Source organism: Carettochelys insculpta, chromosome 8 (genome assembly GCF_033958435.1).
Source record: "Carettochelys insculpta isolate YL-2023 chromosome 8, ASM3395843v1, whole genome shotgun sequence".
NCBI lineage: Eukaryota > Metazoa > Chordata > Testudines > Carettochelyidae > Carettochelys > Carettochelys insculpta.
The window spans coordinates 42,715,898-42,735,017 of record NC_134144.1 but is presented as its reverse complement, the minus strand read 5'-3'; the positions used below and the strand labels follow the sequence as shown (position 1 = coordinate 42,735,017).

Genomic DNA, 19,120 nt, shown 5'->3' with positions numbered 1-19,120 from the left:
CAAATATTACGCTTGCTTCTTGCACCACCTTTGACTTTCTCAAGTCTTTCTTGTGATGGACCCCAATTTGCTTCATGGAACATGGGTTATGAATATAAGTACACATAACTCAGGTGCTTTGGACAAAATGCCTTTTGTAACCTATTGTTTTTGATGGCATAATCAGCTGAATCTGTAAATCTTGTTTGTGTAGTTGAAGTTATAAGTATTGTCTACATATTTGTGTTCAAAATGTCTGTGTCTATGAAGACCTCAACAGGTGGTGTGGTTACCCTATTGTGACAGTATGGCTTGTCAGATGCTAGCAGTACTTAACTGACAATGAGGGGTCCATCCACATCTGAGGAATTTTGCTGTAAACATGCAGTCCAGCAAATCGCAGTGGTTGGTTGCCTACGGAGGACGTGGACAGGTGACCTGCTCATGTGGCAGGCTCCATCTTGGAGCGTACTTTTACACAAAGAGAAAATGGAATTCCCTTCACAGGGGAAGGTTTAAAAGGGACCTGGGATTCCTCCATCTTGGTCTTCAGCCTGCCTTGGAAGTTGCCTTGACACACCCTAAGAATAGTAACAGAGAGGTAGCCATGTTAGTCTGTATTCATAGAATCGTAGAAGAGTAGGACTGGAAGGGACCTCGAGAGGTCATTGAGTCCAGCCCCCTGCCCTCATGGCAGGACCAAGCACTTTCTAGACCATCCCTGAAAGCCATCTATCTAACCTCTTCTTAAATATCTCCAGTGATTGAAGATTCTACCACCTCCCTTGGCAATTCGTTCCAGTGTTTGATCACCCTGACAGTTAGGAACTTTTTCCTAATGTCCAACCTGAACCTCCCCTGCTGCAATTTAAGTCCATTGCCTCTTGTTCTATCCTCAGAGGCAAGGAAGAACAAGTTCCCTCCCTCTGCCTTATGACACCCTTTTAGATACCACTAATACCAATACCAATACACAATGCCACAATACCACAATAATACCAACCCTGGAACTTTTCCTTGCAATAAGCCCCGTTGCCAGCTTTGTCCACATGTCTATTCTGGAGATACCATCACTGGACCTAACCAGGTTATTTACAGAGTCACGGACACATTCTCATGTTCCTCAGCTAACATTATACATGATATCAGGTGCCAACAATGCCCACATTCTTTGTATATTGGACAGACTTCAAACTCTCTTAGACAAAGAATTAATGAGCATAAAACAGACACAAAGACTCCTGATTCACAAACCTGTCAGCCAGCACTTTAATGGAGTGGGCCATTCTGTTGATGACATGCAAGTCTGTGTTTTAACAAAACAGCAGTCATGTAGCACTTCAATGACTAACAAAATGCCCTAAGAAGAAATAGAAGTGCTTTATGGTTTCCTAGAGACCTGGGTCAGGATACGATCTTTTCTGCCTGGAAGCTTTTACCTGATATAAAGGCAGCTGCTTAGGTTAAGAACTCACAAATAACTCAATTCTTAATAGGCTAGAACTAGTTATGCATTTTCTTTTGTTTAATTTGGTAACTCACTTTGATCTGCCTGTTTTCTTATCACTTGACTCCTACTGTTGTGCTTAATAAAGCTTTTGCTTTATAATCAAGCCCCGTGTAAATTGTTATTACTGGGGGAGGGCTACCATTGTGCATCTCTCCCTTTCAGTGATAGAAGGGGCTTATTTAGAGTGCTCCCTCTGCAAACGTGTTGCACAAAGAGATGTATTTATTTGGGATTTTGATCCATCTGGGAATTGATTTCTTGGATGCTGGGCCCAAGAACTACACCTGCCCAGAGCTGTGGTTTAATAGTGTCTGTATTGCTCTGCAGGGGGCAGTAACTACAACTCTATACCTTGGTGGGTGGAAGACCAGAGGATCTAGCTTAGCAGGACAGGATGGTGGGGAGCGCCAGAGAGCAAGAAGACAGGTGTCAATGGCTTGTTGAACACACAGGGCAACATCCCAAGGGGTCTTCTGTGACCTCACCCTGTCACACTTCCACTGACTGTTTTCTCCGTGTAGGATATTGGATCTCCCTGTTTTCAGCACCTGTACAAAATTCAACCCTACCTTCCATTTCTACTCTTATTCAGTATCTCGATTATTGGGCTCTGAAGAACTGCCGTTTTGATTTCCTTTCCTCCAGTTCCATTCTTAACAATCTCCAGTCTGGCTTTCACATTCATACTTCACTGAAACTGCATTCTGTAAAGTCTCATTTAAGGCTCTTTTTCTTGCCCATTCTCACTATTTGTATTCCATTATCCTGTCTTTATGGTGGCTTTTGACACCTGCTTGTCACAATTTTGTTCTCTTTTGGCTTTTGTGTGTCTCCTCTGGAGGGCAATCCTTCTACCCTTTAGTTCTTTCTGTGAGTGTCCCTCAAGATTTTGTTTTGGGCCCCCTCCTTTTTTCCACCTACACATTCTCTACCTCTCCCACCTCACTTATCTAGTAACATGTTGCAGTGTCAACCCCTGCCATCATTCTGCCTACATTCTCTAGTCAGCTTCTGCTTCAAACATCTCTGGGCTCTCTTCCACATTACACCTTTTGCAGAGGAAGAACTCCCTGATAAAGTCAATACTTTCTGTCAGATTTGTCCTTGAGAATCACCTCTGCTGTTGATGGGTAGGCAGGTAACTAGCTGTGACTCTTCTTACTCCTTTCTTCTTTACCATAATTTAAAGCAAACTATGGTATGTGTAATTAACAAAACTGCCTGTTCAGTATACGTACTTGCATGATGTGTCTGTTCTCTGCTGTGTCTGAATGACTTTAGATTGCAAAGTGTTCATGGCAGTGGTTCTCTTTTCTGGGACGTTATAGGGGCTCTTTGGCATACTTGGCTTAATCTCATTCTTGACCTCCCCCGCCCCTCTGCTCTCTGATTCGCTCACCTTGATAATTTTTTTCTGATTTGTCAGCTTTGATTACTGTTTTTGGTTCTCTATGCCTTAAATATTGAGTCTGTTCTGGTCTGGCTATGGTCTGAAGAAGTGGGTCTGTCCCACGAAAGCTCACCTAATAAATTATTTTTTAGTCTTTAAAGTGCTACTTGACTGCTTTTTTGTTCTCTTTTGTGTTTGCGTAGCACCCAACCCATTTGGGTCTCAATTTGGTTGGACTTCTAAGGGCTACATAATGCAATTTGCTTCTCATTATTGGGTCTTAATGCAAACAGAAGATCTGTAATGAAAAACTCACTATATCTCTATACCACTGCAGTGCATCATTAAAGACCTACAACCTATCCTAAATCAGTATTCCACACTCCAGAAGGTGCTGGGTGACATACCTGTTCTCTCCTATAGACAACCTCCCAGCCTTATGAGGCTTCTTACTAGCAGCCATGGGCTATACCACAATAATACCAATCCTGGAACTTTTCCTTGCAACAAGCCACGTTGCCAACTTTGTCTACATATCTATTCTGGAGATACCATTACTGGACCTAACCATGTTATTCACAGAATCATGGGCACATTCTCCTGTTCCTCAACTAACATCATATATGCCATCATGTACTAACAATACCCACACACCATATATATAGCACAGGCTGCAACCACTCTTTGACAGAGAATGAATGGACAGAAAACAGACATCAAAAAACTCCAAGCACACAAACCTGTCAGCCAGCACTTTAATGGAGTGGGCCATTTTGTTAATGACCTGAAAGTCTGTGTTTTACTGAAAAGGAATTTTAACAACCATTTACAGAGGGAATGCTCAGAACTGTTATTTATATTCAAATTTGACACATTAACACATTGGTTTGAACCAGGACAGTAATTACCTGGCCCATTTTAAGGACTCTTTTACATACTTTGTTTTATCTAACTCTTAATTCCCCACCCCACGCTTCTCTCCTGCTGCCCCTCTGGTCTTCTGATTTGTCAACCTTGATAACAATTTTTGAACCTCTGTGCTTTATATATTGTCTGTTCTGGTATGGCTATGATCTGAAGAAGTAGGTCTGTCCCCACGAAAGCTCATCACCTAATAAATTATTTTGTTAGTCTTTAAAGTGCTACGTGACTCTTTTTTTTTTTTTCCCCACTATATCAGTTAATAATGAATTGAGACCAAAAATGAGACCAAGGACTAGGATTCTTGTGAATCACTTGTGTATTTAAATCTCACTTTTCCCATCATTTGCCTGCGAGGGCAAAAGAACCACCATGAAGAATTTAATTCATGTCAATGAGAATTTAATGGTTAGAATACTGAGGAGATTTAGAATTTAAAGACCTTTCTAAGTTTAGGTATGGTAAAGGAATCTATAGCTACTGTAAAGCTAATATATGGCATGAAACCTTTTTGGAAGCACAATTTTAATCACAAATATATGCTTTTGGGACCAATGAGAAGCAAAGCCACCTTTTGTGGAGTACCCTTCTGTGCTGAAGAGGTGAAAAAATTTATGAATTGTTTGTTTTTTGTTTTTTGTTTTTTTTTTAAAGTCTGTCCTAAAATCTTGTTCTCATGTCGCAATTTTCTTTCCCTATTTCATTGTCTTTCACCTATTCTTCTTTTCTCCCCTTTGGTGTTGGAGAGCTTTGTCTGCAGCACAGCTGATGGGTACTCGCTTCCCTGTTCTACTTAGTGTATGTGTGCAAAAGACCCATTAGGAGGGTGCTACTCAAGCATTAGGTTTTATTGGTCCAGGAAGAGATTTGTTATCACTGGGATTTGGAGAAACATCCCTTCTTGCACACAATTTGCTGAAATACTAGTTGGATCCATTATACTAGTCCTTGTCCTGCCATGATACATACAGGCTACATCTACACTACAGAGCTCTTTCAAAAGAAGCCCTTCAAGAAGATCTCTTCCAAAAGAACTTCTTTCACAAGAGTGCTTCCACAGACCAAAAAAAGTGGATCAAAAGAGTGATCTGCTCTTTCGAAAGAGAGCATCCACACAGCCCCCTGCTCTTTCAAAAGAACAGGTCAGGGATGATAAAATCAGGCCTCAGGAGGAGTGGGGGGGGGCAAGGGCCTGCAGAGCATCTACACGTTTTCTTTCGAAAGAAGCCTTTGAAAGGGGGCATTTTGAAATGTGAAAGGAAGAGCGATTTTTTTTTTTAAAAGAGCACGACATTCTTTCGATTTACTTTCAAAAGAACACTTTGTGTGTGTAGATGCTTCGTGGGATCTTTCGAAAGAGCCTGGTTTCTTTCAAAAAATGTTCTGAAAGAACTTGCTAGAGTAGACACAGTCAATGTGCAGTGAAGTCAATTCCGCATATGCGAGTTTTAGTTAGTTCAACTGATTACTCCACTATTTTTTTCTGTTCGAAAAAGTACAAGAGATGAATTTAGTAAGAGCTTTTGTTGATGCTGTCCTCTCTGTGAGGCTTTCAAAATAGTAAGAAAGCCAGGTGGTTTTTACCCATTCTGATATGTTCAGTTTGTGACCAGAACAACATGAGGATTAAAAAAAAAAAAAAGTTTATGTAGAACTTTAAAGACTAACAATGATTTATTAGCTTTCCTCAGACAGACCCACTTTTTTCATACAAAGGTGTATGTTTCCTGTTGTGCTACAGTTAACAAAGCTCTCACGTAGAGAGCAACAAGATGATTTTGAAATATATCCAAAGGTTCTTAAATAACCGGTCTTCCTTACTTTAATATTTTTAAAAATCCATTTTATTTAACTATTTATTCATGTATGTAATAGTTTCTTGGCAGTAAACCAAACAAGTGTTTTTCTGACTGGATGCTTTAAAGTAACCTATTTGATGGAGGGTAGAGAGTTATTCAATTTTTGGAGGGTGACCTGTGTCTTATGCAGAGTGTTTGCACCTTGACTAGAAATAAAGAAAATAGAAATGCAGCTAGCTAGTTTATTTGAATAATGGACTTGCCAATTAGCCATCAAGTGCTTCCATCTGTGAAATTGTTGATCAGATGGGTTAGCTGGGATGTTTCCAGATTAGGGCATTGTAAATGGCACTTGAAAACTGTCACTTTGATTATGAGGTTTCATGCATTGCATTACTTGATGTTGTGGAACCTGTTTCTCCTTATATCATTTTTTAGAGAAGCACAGTGATTCCATTTATGAAATCTGTGGCACTAGGGGAACTTGGGCGACCTGCCACTGATCTAATATTTGGCATAATCTTCTGATCTAATCAGTGCAAGGATTAAACTTAATATTACCAGTTTCTTTTATGAGCTTCAGAGTGAGGGTTAGTGATCTGACAGGCACAGGTAGGTGAGGTTCCCCATAGGGCCCTTCCAATTAGCAAACATAAAGAAAACTAGCATTTATTAATAAGAGAAAATGTTTTAGGTATTCCTGCCTCTTGAAGTAAATGTCATATTGGCTTTGGCCTGTCTAATGGATATTTATGCTTGTGTAATGGAATGGCTTGTAGGGGTGTTTGTGGGTTTTTTGGGTTTCCCCCCCCCATACTGGCACTCTTTGGCAACATAAAACATTACAATTAAATGGGAGGAAGTCTGCAATTTTGAGTACCACTGCTTATTTAGATTAATGGCCATCAACTCACTGCCCTTTAAAAGTGAAGAAGACTAAACCTTGCAAATTTCATATCCACAGTTGCTTAAGCACCCTCGTTTTACAACTCCCGTCTCTATGGGCTTTCTCTCTTCCCTCTTCTGCCCACAAGCTGAGACTATGGACACTCCCACTAGCAAAGAGAATGTAGACTGTTTCAATGAGTAGGGTGAGTTGTATCTAATTTCACAAGGTCTGTTTATTACTAATTCGTTCATATTTATAAACCTTGGATGAAAAAGGCAATAAGTATCTTACAAATATTACTTCTCTCAATATTCTTTATATGTCTGTTAAAGATGAGGAAACTAAGATGTATAGCTTACATGTCTTGCCTGTTGCAGAACCATCACTGAAACTCGAGTTCTTAGATTCCTGATTTCAATGGGAAGATTGTTTTCCTTGACTGGAATAAAACTTAAGTTTTTTTTTTACCCCCCACTGCTTTAATTGAGTTGCTTGAAAAAATATTTGTACTAACTCATCGCAGAAAATACTGCCACAGATGTAGCTATCACATTGCTAAATTAGTCTTCTATACTTCGAAAACTTCAAGACAGGAATAAATATCCAGGTTATAGAGACCAAGATCCAGCTTCTAAGAAGTGAGCCTGGAATAGTCATGTAACCACTGTTTTGCATAGATTGTATTAAATATCATGACTAACATTTGTTTTAGCACAACTGAGTTTTTCAGTTCATTGCTGTCTCTCCAGATATGCCAGCAGACACGTGGCAGGGGCATGTCAGAAGTGGCTGAGTAAACAGTCATTTCAATTCTATCTAATCCTATGTCTGTCTTACTATACATCCCTTGCAAATACCTGCTGACAAATTTCTTTGATTGGGAGTTGGATTGAGATTATCTGTTTTGTGCCTTTGATTTCATGCCTAAAGAGTCTTTTCATTCAAATTCTTCCTAAAGATGCACTTTTTCTACAATGCATTGTCATAACAAAATTAAAAACAGCAGACATATGAAAAACCTTGCTAGCTATTCTTGCTGAGTCTCCCAGTGTATCTTGTTCTTTCACAAATTCTATATTCTGTCTTGACTTCCTTTATATCACTGCACAGAATTTGATATCAGTACCCAATAGCCATACCCATAGAGCTTGAAGTTCCCCCAATTAAAGTGTGATGTCCAGGTAGGGTAGAAGAAAACCAGAGTTTACCTACTGAAATTCTGCATGAATATAAGTTCCCTCTTCCCCATGCTCAGTGAGGACGTAACCTGTAGCCAAGAAATTAAGCCAAAATCCTTTTGGGTTTTCGGGGAGGAACCTAGAAGAGAGAAATACTAGAACTTTGCAAACAAACTTCTAACAGGTTAGGTGCTTTATATTTTTCTTATGCAGAACTTTAACTTTGAATTTTCCAGGCTTTTTAGCATTTGGGGGGAAGAGTTTTATTGTAGCCTGGAAATTTACTTTGCATTTTTGAAAATGAGTGTGAGGCAGTATCTGAAAGAGCTGCTATCTGTCTATAGTTTCGTTGTATGGTTTTAATGACTACTTGAGCTTTTGATTTGAACAAAACAGGAAAACTGGGAATTGCTGCATTCAGGTGGGCACTTTATTTTAATACATTTGTTAGCAACATTACGAAATACTTCTTAAGGATTATAGACTGCTGTTATACATATGTATTTCCTTATAAATATATCTGTATTGCAGAATGATGGAAAATAGATTGTAACAAAATATACTAATTAGGATTCTGACTGGTTATCTTTAAAACAAATTCTACTGAGATCAAATTTCAAGCCTAACTTTGATCCCATAGGAGCAGAGGCACTGCTTAATCTGATTGGATCCTTGGATCCCCTAGTGTTTAGTCTATATTGAGAAGAGCATGAGCAGTAATTTAAACTGTGATGCAGAATAAAAAGAATGAGTGAAATCATTTTTCAGGAGCTTAAGCTTCAGTCTTCTAGCTCTCATCGATCTGGCAGCTTCAGGAAACATTAACACTTTTTTGTAAGATATGAAATTTTAACATCTCTTCAAAAGAAGACCAGTTGAACAAAACATAATTGAATTCTTAAGGTTTTATAGAAAATAGAATCTGTACTTAGGCCTTTCTGAATGAGTGACTTGACCAATTCCTTAAAACTCTTTTAGAAGATTTGAATGGGTTAAGTAGCACCTGATACCAAATTATTTTCATATTTGTTGTTGACCATTTTATCTTCTGTTACGGAAAAAGTCTGGCCTGGTTGTGGCTGTGCTGTTACCTCATGAGAGATGTAGGCTGCATATATGAAAAAAATTGCCATACTTAATCTTCTTAAATCTGCAATTTTAGACTCAAAGCCGTTCAGAATTTACTGAATTACTGTTACAGGCCAGTTTACCTGCTCATGTTCTGAAGCTTGCCCAAAGCTTCCTGACATAATGAAATGTCAAACATAATGCAATCTTTACATGTAAGACTTCTGATGCAGGACTTTTTTTTTTATTCCTAATATAGCTAGAGTTGCTATTAATTTGATTTATTCTAGTTTTGCTCTAAGGTTATATGTGAATTATTGAGCTTATATTTTTGCAGAGGAGATGGACAATTGTCAGAAGTACGAGACATTACATTTTCTTGTGAAGTTTTACCCCCAGCTAGTATTCTTATCACAGTACCTGCTTTAAAACACCAGCATGGGCTTTAATGTTTGCTGAAGATCAGGGCTCCAGTTAGAGGATAAATATATGAGAAATGATTATCTGCAAACATTTCTATATTGTTTGTTTTTTTATTTTGATAGTATGTGGTTTATATATAAATATGTAGTGTTTGTAGAACTGTAAGCCATTTTATGGTCAGCATATTTTTTTTATTTTGGTAGAAATATGGACCTAATCTTGCAATCAGTTCTAGGCATAGGGCTTATTCGCAGAAGTAGTCTGGTAGACTAAGAACTATTTGCAAGAAACTGGAAAGCTAAAATGAACTATGCTGAATTACAACTATGCAGACTATAGGAATGATTCAACATGACAACTTTAGTTTTACTTGTAAAAATTTTTTCCTCTGCAAATTCCTGTGGTGTTTGCTGCTTTGTTGTTCATGCAGAATTTATCATTTTGTGCCTTTGCTGGTGTTAGAGGGCTATTTATTAATGTGCTGCACTGTGGGATTGGTAATATATGGTTTCTTGTTTGGGTTCATTATATGAAGAGAACTTCTGAAATCTCAAGAAGCTTTGCACTTTATCATGGGGACTGAATGAAACAGCTATTCAAGTATGTTCTATTACCTTTTCATATAATAAACATTCTGATTATTCACAGAAAAACTGTACCCCTGAGTTCAAGCTCCCTTTTTAATTTTCTTGGATTTATATTTTAAATCTAGGAATTACTGTGTGAGCTCACACTGTAGAAGTAATCTTAGGGTTTTTTGTGAATTGGTCATCAGAGTATAAAGTGTACATTACCAGAACGAAAAGGAAATTAAGTTGTTCAACATACCAATTATACGTAGCTTTATATTACCTGTCTCTGTCATATTCTTGTGCACTTTTGGTTTGTGATGGTCGACCTGGTGGTTACTTTGTAGTCACTATTTCTAGGATTTACACATAGAAAATATAATAGTTCTAGTAATTTAAAATCTTATTCTTTCAACAGTTTCTTCAGTGTTTAGAGCAAAATAATTCTTATTTCACAGTAGTAGGTGTTGCATGTATGTCCTGGTGACTTCCCCCTCCTATATAACGTACATAGTGACTTTTGTCCAGAGGATTTCTTTTGGTGCAAGGGGGGGAAATGCTTTTTTCCACATTCAGAAGTAACACAAGTTTTAAATTAATCTCCCTCAATTGTCTTTAGGTGTAACAGCTGAAATTATGTACTCAAAGGGTTAAGTCAGCATGAAAGAATTCATTTCCACTTTAATGACCTAGCCTTGCTGGGTTAGGACGATGGGGAACATGCTTCTGACTTGTACTCCTATTGCCAATTAACACCTCCTATAACAGGTGTCCTCAGCTAGTCATTGAAGCAGAGGCAGTAGAAATACTTTACATGCGGCTTGTTTTTCACACTAGTAGTTTAATACTCACAAAATTAAAGTATTAAAAGGTTTTTCTTACCTTGCTGTTTAAGAAGTAAACACAATAGATGCGGATATTTGTATGTTTGCTTATGTTTGTCTTGTTTTTTGTATTTTAAATGGTGCCAGTAGAACAAATTGGGAGTGTTGGGTGCATCAGATGTATTTTCTGTAAGATTACATTGTTGTATATCACCACAAAAAGAAACTGTACATCATGATTTTTCTCTCATTGCATCATTTTACAACTGTATTGATTTTGTCAAATCTGGCTTCTTGTTGAAGTCCCTTTGTTGAAATGAGCCATTTTAAAAGCTATCTTTTTATACAGTTATTGTGATAATAGAGTAGTATTGACATAGAATTAAACAATAAAAAATGTCTGAAATGTCTTAGTTCTATTAATTCTCATGTCTACTTCATATACATATTATAAAGAAATATAAAACAGTACAAGCAATGGGCAGTGCTTGAAAAATGGCACTTTAGTTCACATTTAATCAGCAGGTATTTTAATAACATAAAAAAATTGGCTAAATTGATAGCAGTTCACACTAAGAGAAAGGTGGAGTAATATACCTAAGTGTTAACAAATTTGCTAAAAGGCCTGAGTAGATAACACTTTGAGGCATTAGTTTTTTTTGCTGTTACAATGGCAAATGCCTTTTGTAGCACTTAATCAACACGGGCTGTCCAAGCAAAAGCCACAGTTTCTTATACTGGATCATTTTTAAACACGTGAAGGAATAACAGTCCCTCCTTTTAAGTAGCAGAGAGGCAGCCGTGTTAGTGTGTGTTCCAACAAAAGGAAAAGGCAGTCATGTAGCACTTTAAAGGCTATCAAAATAATGTATTAGGTGATGAGACCTACTTCTTCAGTTCTGGAAATAGATCCCTCATTTAGTTTATCTTTGCTTTGTACTTATGGGTCCTTACTCTTTAGGACATCTACAGAAAACTTAATTTGGTTTTGCCTAAGTAAGAGACACATGATTTTTCTAATTGATAGCTCTCATTTAAAAACAAAACAAAAAACAAAGAACCTCTCCCTTCATGCTTATGGATGAGATGATCAGCTGAAAGGCAGGTCAGTTCGCTGATTATCAGTTTAGAAGTAACACCATCTACTCCCCCCGCCCCCTCATGGTTTGATTTTTAAGATGAGTTCATGTTTTGTGCTTTCTATATGTATTGGTTGCTAAAGAATTTTTAAAATTAGTTTTCCTTTGACTTTCAATAGGTATTGTTTTCTTACTTACAAGAGAACCAATGAAGAAATTTCTCAGATTTGTCTCCATGATGCTTATAATCCTCATTCACACTCCTGTTTCTCCAAGAACTTATCCAGTAGGAATGGGGGAAGGCAGTGTGAAATACATTAAAGAATTTTTAAGGTGTAGAGGGGAATCTTCCAACTATCTTAAACATCAAAATGATGCAAAAAGGAACAAAAGCGCGTGTTTTTCTTTTGTGGGCTATCTGCTTAAATAATCAAGTTGTATGGAAGATGTAAACATCTGAAAGTTCAGGTTTGATAGGCTATTTAATAATATTCATCAATTCAGTGCCCCTTTGCTCAAGATTGCAGGAAATTGTTTATTAAGGGTGACATTTGTACCTAGTGTGAAGAGTCATCTTGGAGCTCACAAAAAGGGTACATGGGTCTGTGGCAGGTTGTAGGGGGGAATAGGCCAGAGAAGATGCCTTGGAAACTGTACTGTTGATCCTGTAGCCCCCAGACACTAGATGCAGCAGACTTGTGACACTATTCCAGGGCATAGGCTAGAATGACAGCTACTTGAGGCTCACACTCTGGCTTCCAAACTAACTTAACTTTCAACATATGGAAACATTAAGAGAATTGGCAAACCAGTATTCTGAACTATAAAGGCTATTTTTTGAAATTACTTATTTTTCAAATTACTTGTTGCAGAGGATTGGTACTTCATTAGTTTATTCCAGTTTTTTTAAAAATGTGTTCCTTGCACTTGCCATGTCATAAGTCTTTCTTCTATTGATGCAATAGTTGAGCATGCAGTAATTTTTTAAAAATTTCCCAAAACATTTAGTAAATAAAAGGACTATATGCAAAAACAGTATGATTTAAGAATAAATTGTGCCAGACAGACTGATAGAATTACAAGATTAGTGGATGAAAGATAAGTAGATGTTTACATAGATATATAGGTTAATGAAGTATTTGGTACTCTTCATTGCTAATTTCTGCTCCTAAAAATTAATTTGAATCCCTTCAATCCGAACACTGTCAACTGGTTAAAGAGCCACCTGTAGTAATACATGGCAATTTGTCGTGTAGGGTACCACAGGGATCAGTATTCGGTCCAATGTTGTTTAACATCTTTTTAATGATCTAGAAGAGAGTAAACAACATATTAATGAAATTCACAAATGATAGTACATGTGGGGGAGCTGTGAAATCAGTGAGGATGAAAGGGGGAGTATGAAGGGACCAACACTGATGAGAAACATGATGAGAAAGTAATAAGATTTTTTTTTAAAAAAGGGAAAATGCAAGGTAAAGCTACTTTTACCAGAAACTCAGATAACTGGACAATAGCAATAATGCTGAATAGCATTTAGGGATTGTAGTGGACAACAAATGAGAGATGAGTTTGCAATGATATATTTTAGCATAAACCCCAAATAGAGATTTGGATTATTTACCCAACAAAGATGTATAAAACCCTTCCTATTTCATTGTGGTATGATTACACTTGGAATCTTATGCTCTTTCCCAGCTAATTCCATTCCAAAAGTTTAGATTTAATTGAAGAGACATCAGAGAAGAGCAGCAAAAATGGATGAGGGGCTTGAAGAAAGATGCTTTGTTTGTATCCCTAATTCAAGAAGGCATCCCTACTCAGAACAGTGCTTAAGCATCTATTTAAAGTTAAGCACATGCAGAAGACCCATTGTTTTTAAAGTTAAGTATATTGTGAATCGGGATCTTCCTGGGGGAAATACTGAGTGTTTAATGTGCAACTTGGCCAAGCAAAGACTTATGATGGAGTGCATAAATAATATTCAGGTTTGTACCTGGGCCATAGTGGTTATCAAGGCTAGTCTTGTACAAGGGTTTGCGATAGTGCAAGTGTTGTTGGAACAGTTCTTGAGCAGATTACATAACATCCCTATTTTTCCGTTTCATTAGCTATAAAATGGGAATAATACTTTTAACCTTTGTAAAATGCTTTGAGATCTGCTGATGAAAATGCTATGCAAGAACTAGGTATTTATTATTCCACAGCCTAATAAATTGCACTGCAAAGACTTACTTTATTTAAATTTCCCCTTTCTCAAATTCATCCATCAATTCCAATTATATCTACTCTCTCACTTTCTGTGGGGGTGCCCACAAGGTCCTGTCTTAGTCATCTCCTTTTCTCTCTCAGCATCCATCACAGTAGGCAAAGTCACCCATTCCCATAACTTCAGCTATCGTTTTTAAACGCAAAGATTCTGTGGGTGATTAAAGGAAAAAATATTGAAAGATAATGGAAGTGCCAGAAAGGTAACAAGGAAAAAAAAAAAAGGAGAATGGAGTTGTGAAAGGTTATAGAGGACATTTCAGGAATGACACTGACTATAGCCTCTACAGGCTAGAAGTTAAGAGTGAGGATTGAGATTTTTAGGAAGGAGATTTCTTCTGATGTCACAAACAGTGAGTTTGATTTAGCCTTTTTATCATGGCACAATCATTCAAAGACATCAAGCATATTCATCCACCATCGAGATGCTAAAGAGGGCAGTACATTTCCGGGGGTTAAAGAGGGCAGTACATTTCTGGGGGGCACATGTTTATTTTTGATTTCCAAAAGGGCAAAACGGGGAGATCAAGACGTCCAAGTGTAAAAATATAAGTTAAACTGTCCATGACTACTATGTATGTTATTGTGACAAACAAGGATCTTTGTGCTCCTTTGATTATTCTAATGGGCATGTGATAGCTGAGCTAGAAAGAGTGATGAACAGAATGATGTCAGCCTTAAGAAATGCACCAGCAATCTAATATGAAGCCATGGATCACCTTTTGTCACTATTCTTTAGGAAAGTGGTGCCCAAGAAACTAAACTGTTTCAGAAAAGATGGGTCTCGACTTTAGTTGGTGTTTCTGATGTGGTTTTGACACTAAATTAAGTAGACTGTCTTGATAGTTGGCTGCATCCAGCAGTGCAGCCAGAGTCCTACTTTTTTTGAGCAATGTCAGCTAGGGCTGGAAGGTTTGAAACTGGAGAAGAGAACCAAAAGTGACAAAAAGATGTATAGGATTGTGGATGCAGGAATCAGAGGGTATGTCTACACAGCAAAGTTATTTCGGAATAATGGCTACTATTCTGAAATAACTTTACAGGCATCTACACAATGCAACCGCTATTTCAGATTAATTTTAAAATAGTGGATGACTTATTTTGAATTTGATCATCTTCATTCTACAAGGAATAGAGCTTTTTTCAAAATAAGTATTTTGAAATAGAGGCTATGTAGATGGGGAGTAGGGGCTATTTCCAAATAGATTATTCCAGAATAGCTGATTCCAAAATAACATTGTGTGTAGACATAGTATTTAGGATTAGAGCCCCTGTAAGCAGTGCTTCCAGGAGCTCTAATACAAAAAAGGCTCCATTGTGTGTAGACACACTATTTTGGAATCAGTTTTGTTTGTTCTGGGGTTTCCCTGTAGTGTAGACACATTATTCGGGAATATCTTACTTTGCAATAATAACTCTGATATAAACTATTCCAGAATAACTGTAGTGTAGATATACCCGGAAGCTACATCTACACTAGAGAATTTTGTATACAAAACTTTCTACACACACCCACATACACACTATTTTGTTGATCAAAACTGTTGACAAAAAAGCTGCGTAGATGGTCCGCGGAGCGGGGGGGAGCCTTTTGTGGACAAAGTGGATCAAAAGATCAATCTGCTTTTATCTGTAGACTTGATCTGTCAACAGAAGTTTTGTCAGAACACCTCTTCTGATAGTAACTTCTGTAGACAAATGCTTCTAGTGTAGACGTAGCCAGAGAGTACACATGGTCTTAGCCCTAAAAAGGCCAAGAAGCAATGCTATTGTCAGTTGACCAGAAGAATGGCAGGAGTGAAAACATAGAACATTAATTTGTAGTGGAGGATTTATTTTAATTTTTATTATTAAAATGTTCCACAGGGGGTGGGGATGGGGAATCCTTTGTGTTGTAGAATTACCTTCATAGCATGCCTGGTTGGTGGGTGGGTGAATGAGTGTGGATGTATCGTAGAAGGGGGGAGAAGTATATATACGCAAATGAAAATAAATAGTTCAGTGGTGTTTACAAATGTAGTTTTACTAGTAGTTTTAACTCTTGAGTTATTTTCAGATTTTATGCTCCATAAGGATGGTCAGTGGCTCTCACTTGGATCTGTGTTGGGAGAATGTTCCAAATTCTATTGTGTTTCACTAAAAGTGAGGACTTATTTAATGAAGATGTCTAAATCTAGTCTTAAACAGTGTGCAATCACCATACGTTACAACATACATTTGCATTCAACTCTTCAGCCATCGTGAACTGGACTTTTTTCCCCCCTCCAACTGGAATTGTTTTCTGTAATTAATCCACATTTACACAGCATTACTAAGAACAGATGTGCCCCATTGTCTTTTTTTTTTTTTTTTTTTTTTTTTTGTAAAACTAAAAAACTACAAAACACACATGTTTTGACTAATGAAGTACTATGACTTAAGTGATGCAGGGGTAAATCAGATCTGGTTACCTAGTGAACGTTTATCTAATCCCTCACTTCCCAAGAACCGCATAGTATATTGCAGTCAAATAAACTGCTGTACTACTTTACATTTCAGTAGTATACAATACTTTCCTCAACCAGTCATTCACACCTGGGACAATTGTGCTAATTTTTGAATAACAACTCATAAAGCAAAGTGTTTTGTTCACAGCTTTTCCACCTAGGGATTGGAGGTCCATTTTATGCTTACTGTACTATCTGAAGAGTGTATCTGAAGAGTGCTCCTGTTGCCTTTATCTGCAAGTCGTCTTTAACTGAAAACAGATGAAGCAAAGGGAAATTACTGTTTGTGTTGGTGCCAGTTAATCATGCTAGCCCAGCAGCATTTACATTCACACCACTGTAAGAAACACATAGTTAATTGGTGAATTGGAGATATTTTACAGCTGAGGAAGGTTAGCATTGCTGAAAGATTTAATTCTGGCTAATGGAAACGTATCACTGATCCTGTATGCTTCGTAACAGGTTTGCATCTACTGCAGTATTTACCATTTGATTTGATTTCTGGCTGGATAGCTAGTTAAATTTAAAAATTCTGGGTAACTTCCACTAAGTTGCAAAATAGGCTAAACAAAGTACTGTATCTTCATTGCAAACACTGCAACCGATGGATTTACTGTACATAATAGCACAGTCTGATGCTCATTTTGTCTTCTAATTTTGTCCAAAATAAAATAGAAATAATTAGAAAATAATGTAAATCCAGTTAAAAATTCATTGTTTTGTAGGGGCCACCTACAGATGCTCCTGCAGTGGATACAGCAGAACAGGTTTATATCTCTTCGCTTGCACTGCTGAAAGTAAGTATTCTGTGTTCTTTATTGTTCATAGCACTTAAGATACAAAACATTGTATCTGTCCAGTACTCCATAATGTGAAAAGTTGATAGACTTGTAGCATTGACAACTTAGTTGTTGACAATATTGCTTGGTTTTTTGAAATCTAGTCATAAAATCTTGATGTAAATGTGCCAATTATTTTATTGCTATGTCTGTATTGCGGTATGATTCTTAGCACTATTTCAAAGCTTTACATTTTCAAAACAGACAACAAGCTGTTAACCAACGAGTACAATACAGATAAAAACAGAGGTATTTTGATTGAAGCAGAACTACCCAAAATCAAATCCTGAATCTCTTGTGAATCATACGTATGTCATTGTAACTTCGTTTTCCCTTCTAGATGTTGAAACATGGTCGTGCTGGTGTTCCCATGGAAGTTATGGGTCTGATGCTTGGAGAATTTGTTGATGATTATACCGTCAGAGTGATTGATGTGTTTGCTATGCCACAGTCAGGAACAGTGAGTGCTATTCAGTGGGAGCTAAACTAAATGTTTTCTCTCACATTAAGTAACTGTACATCATGTTATGTTTTTCCTTTCCCCTACCCCAACACATATAAAGTATGAGAAATTTCTAATGATATCAACGTCTGGATTATACCCATATACATATCAAGTGTCAGAAGTTTATGAAAATTACGTTTTTAAATTAAAATTGAGTAGGGTCTTAAGTCAAACCCATGGCTCACAAGTCCTTAACTAAACCTGTTAGACTGTTCATAGGTATAATACCATAATGTTCAAAGTTTGTAAACTGGTGATATGGAGACCTTTTATTTCCAGTTGCAATGTTGAAAGAAATATTAAGGCCATGTTGCAAATTCTGGAAAACAAGAGTTTGATGGACATGATGCCATGCCCTTAACTGTAGTCGCACTACTGAAACTATGAATTTAGGTTACAAATTCTGCCCCCAGAAGCATTCTAGTGGCATCACTGTTAACTGATATTTCCGTAGTGTGGAAGGGTGATTGGTTTTACTTGAGGTTAAGAAATTGAATTTTATGAAAAGAGGGCAATGAACTAGGAGCTGGAATTGGAATTTATAGAGGTGCTGTGTAGCTCAAATGAGATATTAGTCTTAAAGGGGCACAGTTTTCCTAATTGCCATCAAGATTACATGTAATTGAAATTATGCGTTTGGTTGCATTTTGAACATAGTTCACTGCCTTTGCTGATGGTGCATGCCCTTTGCCAGGCTCTGTAAGAGGATATCTACCCTAACAGTAGCAACAGAGTCAAAACTGAATTGCAGTAAGCAGGAGAAAGGAGTGTGCAAACACAAGAAATGGAGGAGAAGGGTGAATGAATGTTCTTTTTTGTGTTTGGTGGTGCACACCCAGAAGACCTTTCTAAACAGAAAACTTGGCATGTTTTTCAAAGAGCTATTGGAATAGCTTTATTATATTTTAAAGGATGCTCTTTTAAAAATTTAATTTATTTTAATAATTAGACAGTTAAAATCCAATAAGGAAACAAAACTGAAGAGTGAAGCTATTAGATCATTTTAGTCAGAATTTTTCTTTTGAGCTGTAAGAGATTGTTTACGTGCATGTTTGTTTTTTAAAATTACTTTATATGTAAATACACTTATGCGATCTCTTTTTTTTCCAAAATCAGGGTGTCAGTGTAGAGGCAGTTGATCCTGTATTTCAAGCCAAAATGTTGGATATGCTGAAGCAGACAGGAAGGTAACTGTTTAAAAGCAACATCTGGAGGTTAAAGTGGTGCATGGTGTGGCTTTAGGCTGCATATTCTTTGTACTACTTGCAAGACGTGATCTGTGATGTGTTTTTGTGCCCCAGTGTTATGATCAGTATCAATCTCATGTTATGCAGTCCACTTCTCCCCATGGTTTTTAGGAGATACATTTTAGATCCAGATGAGTGTCATAAAC

The 19,120-nt window shown here is 37.3% G+C and overlaps 1 protein-coding gene across 1 annotated transcript in view; it reads left to right on the top strand.

Moving 5' to 3' along the window:
* Positions 1-19,120, top strand: part of PSMD14 (proteasome 26S subunit, non-ATPase 14) — a 64,247-nt gene that overhangs the window by 14,926 nt on the left and 30,201 nt on the right. The window contains exons 4-6 of the mRNA XM_075000909.1: positions 17,109-17,180; positions 17,563-17,682; positions 18,844-18,914. Of these exons, the coding sequence (XP_074857010.1) occupies positions 17,109-17,180; positions 17,563-17,682; positions 18,844-18,914 (263 nt within the window). The remainder of the gene's footprint in view (positions 1-17,108; positions 17,181-17,562; positions 17,683-18,843; positions 18,915-19,120) is intronic.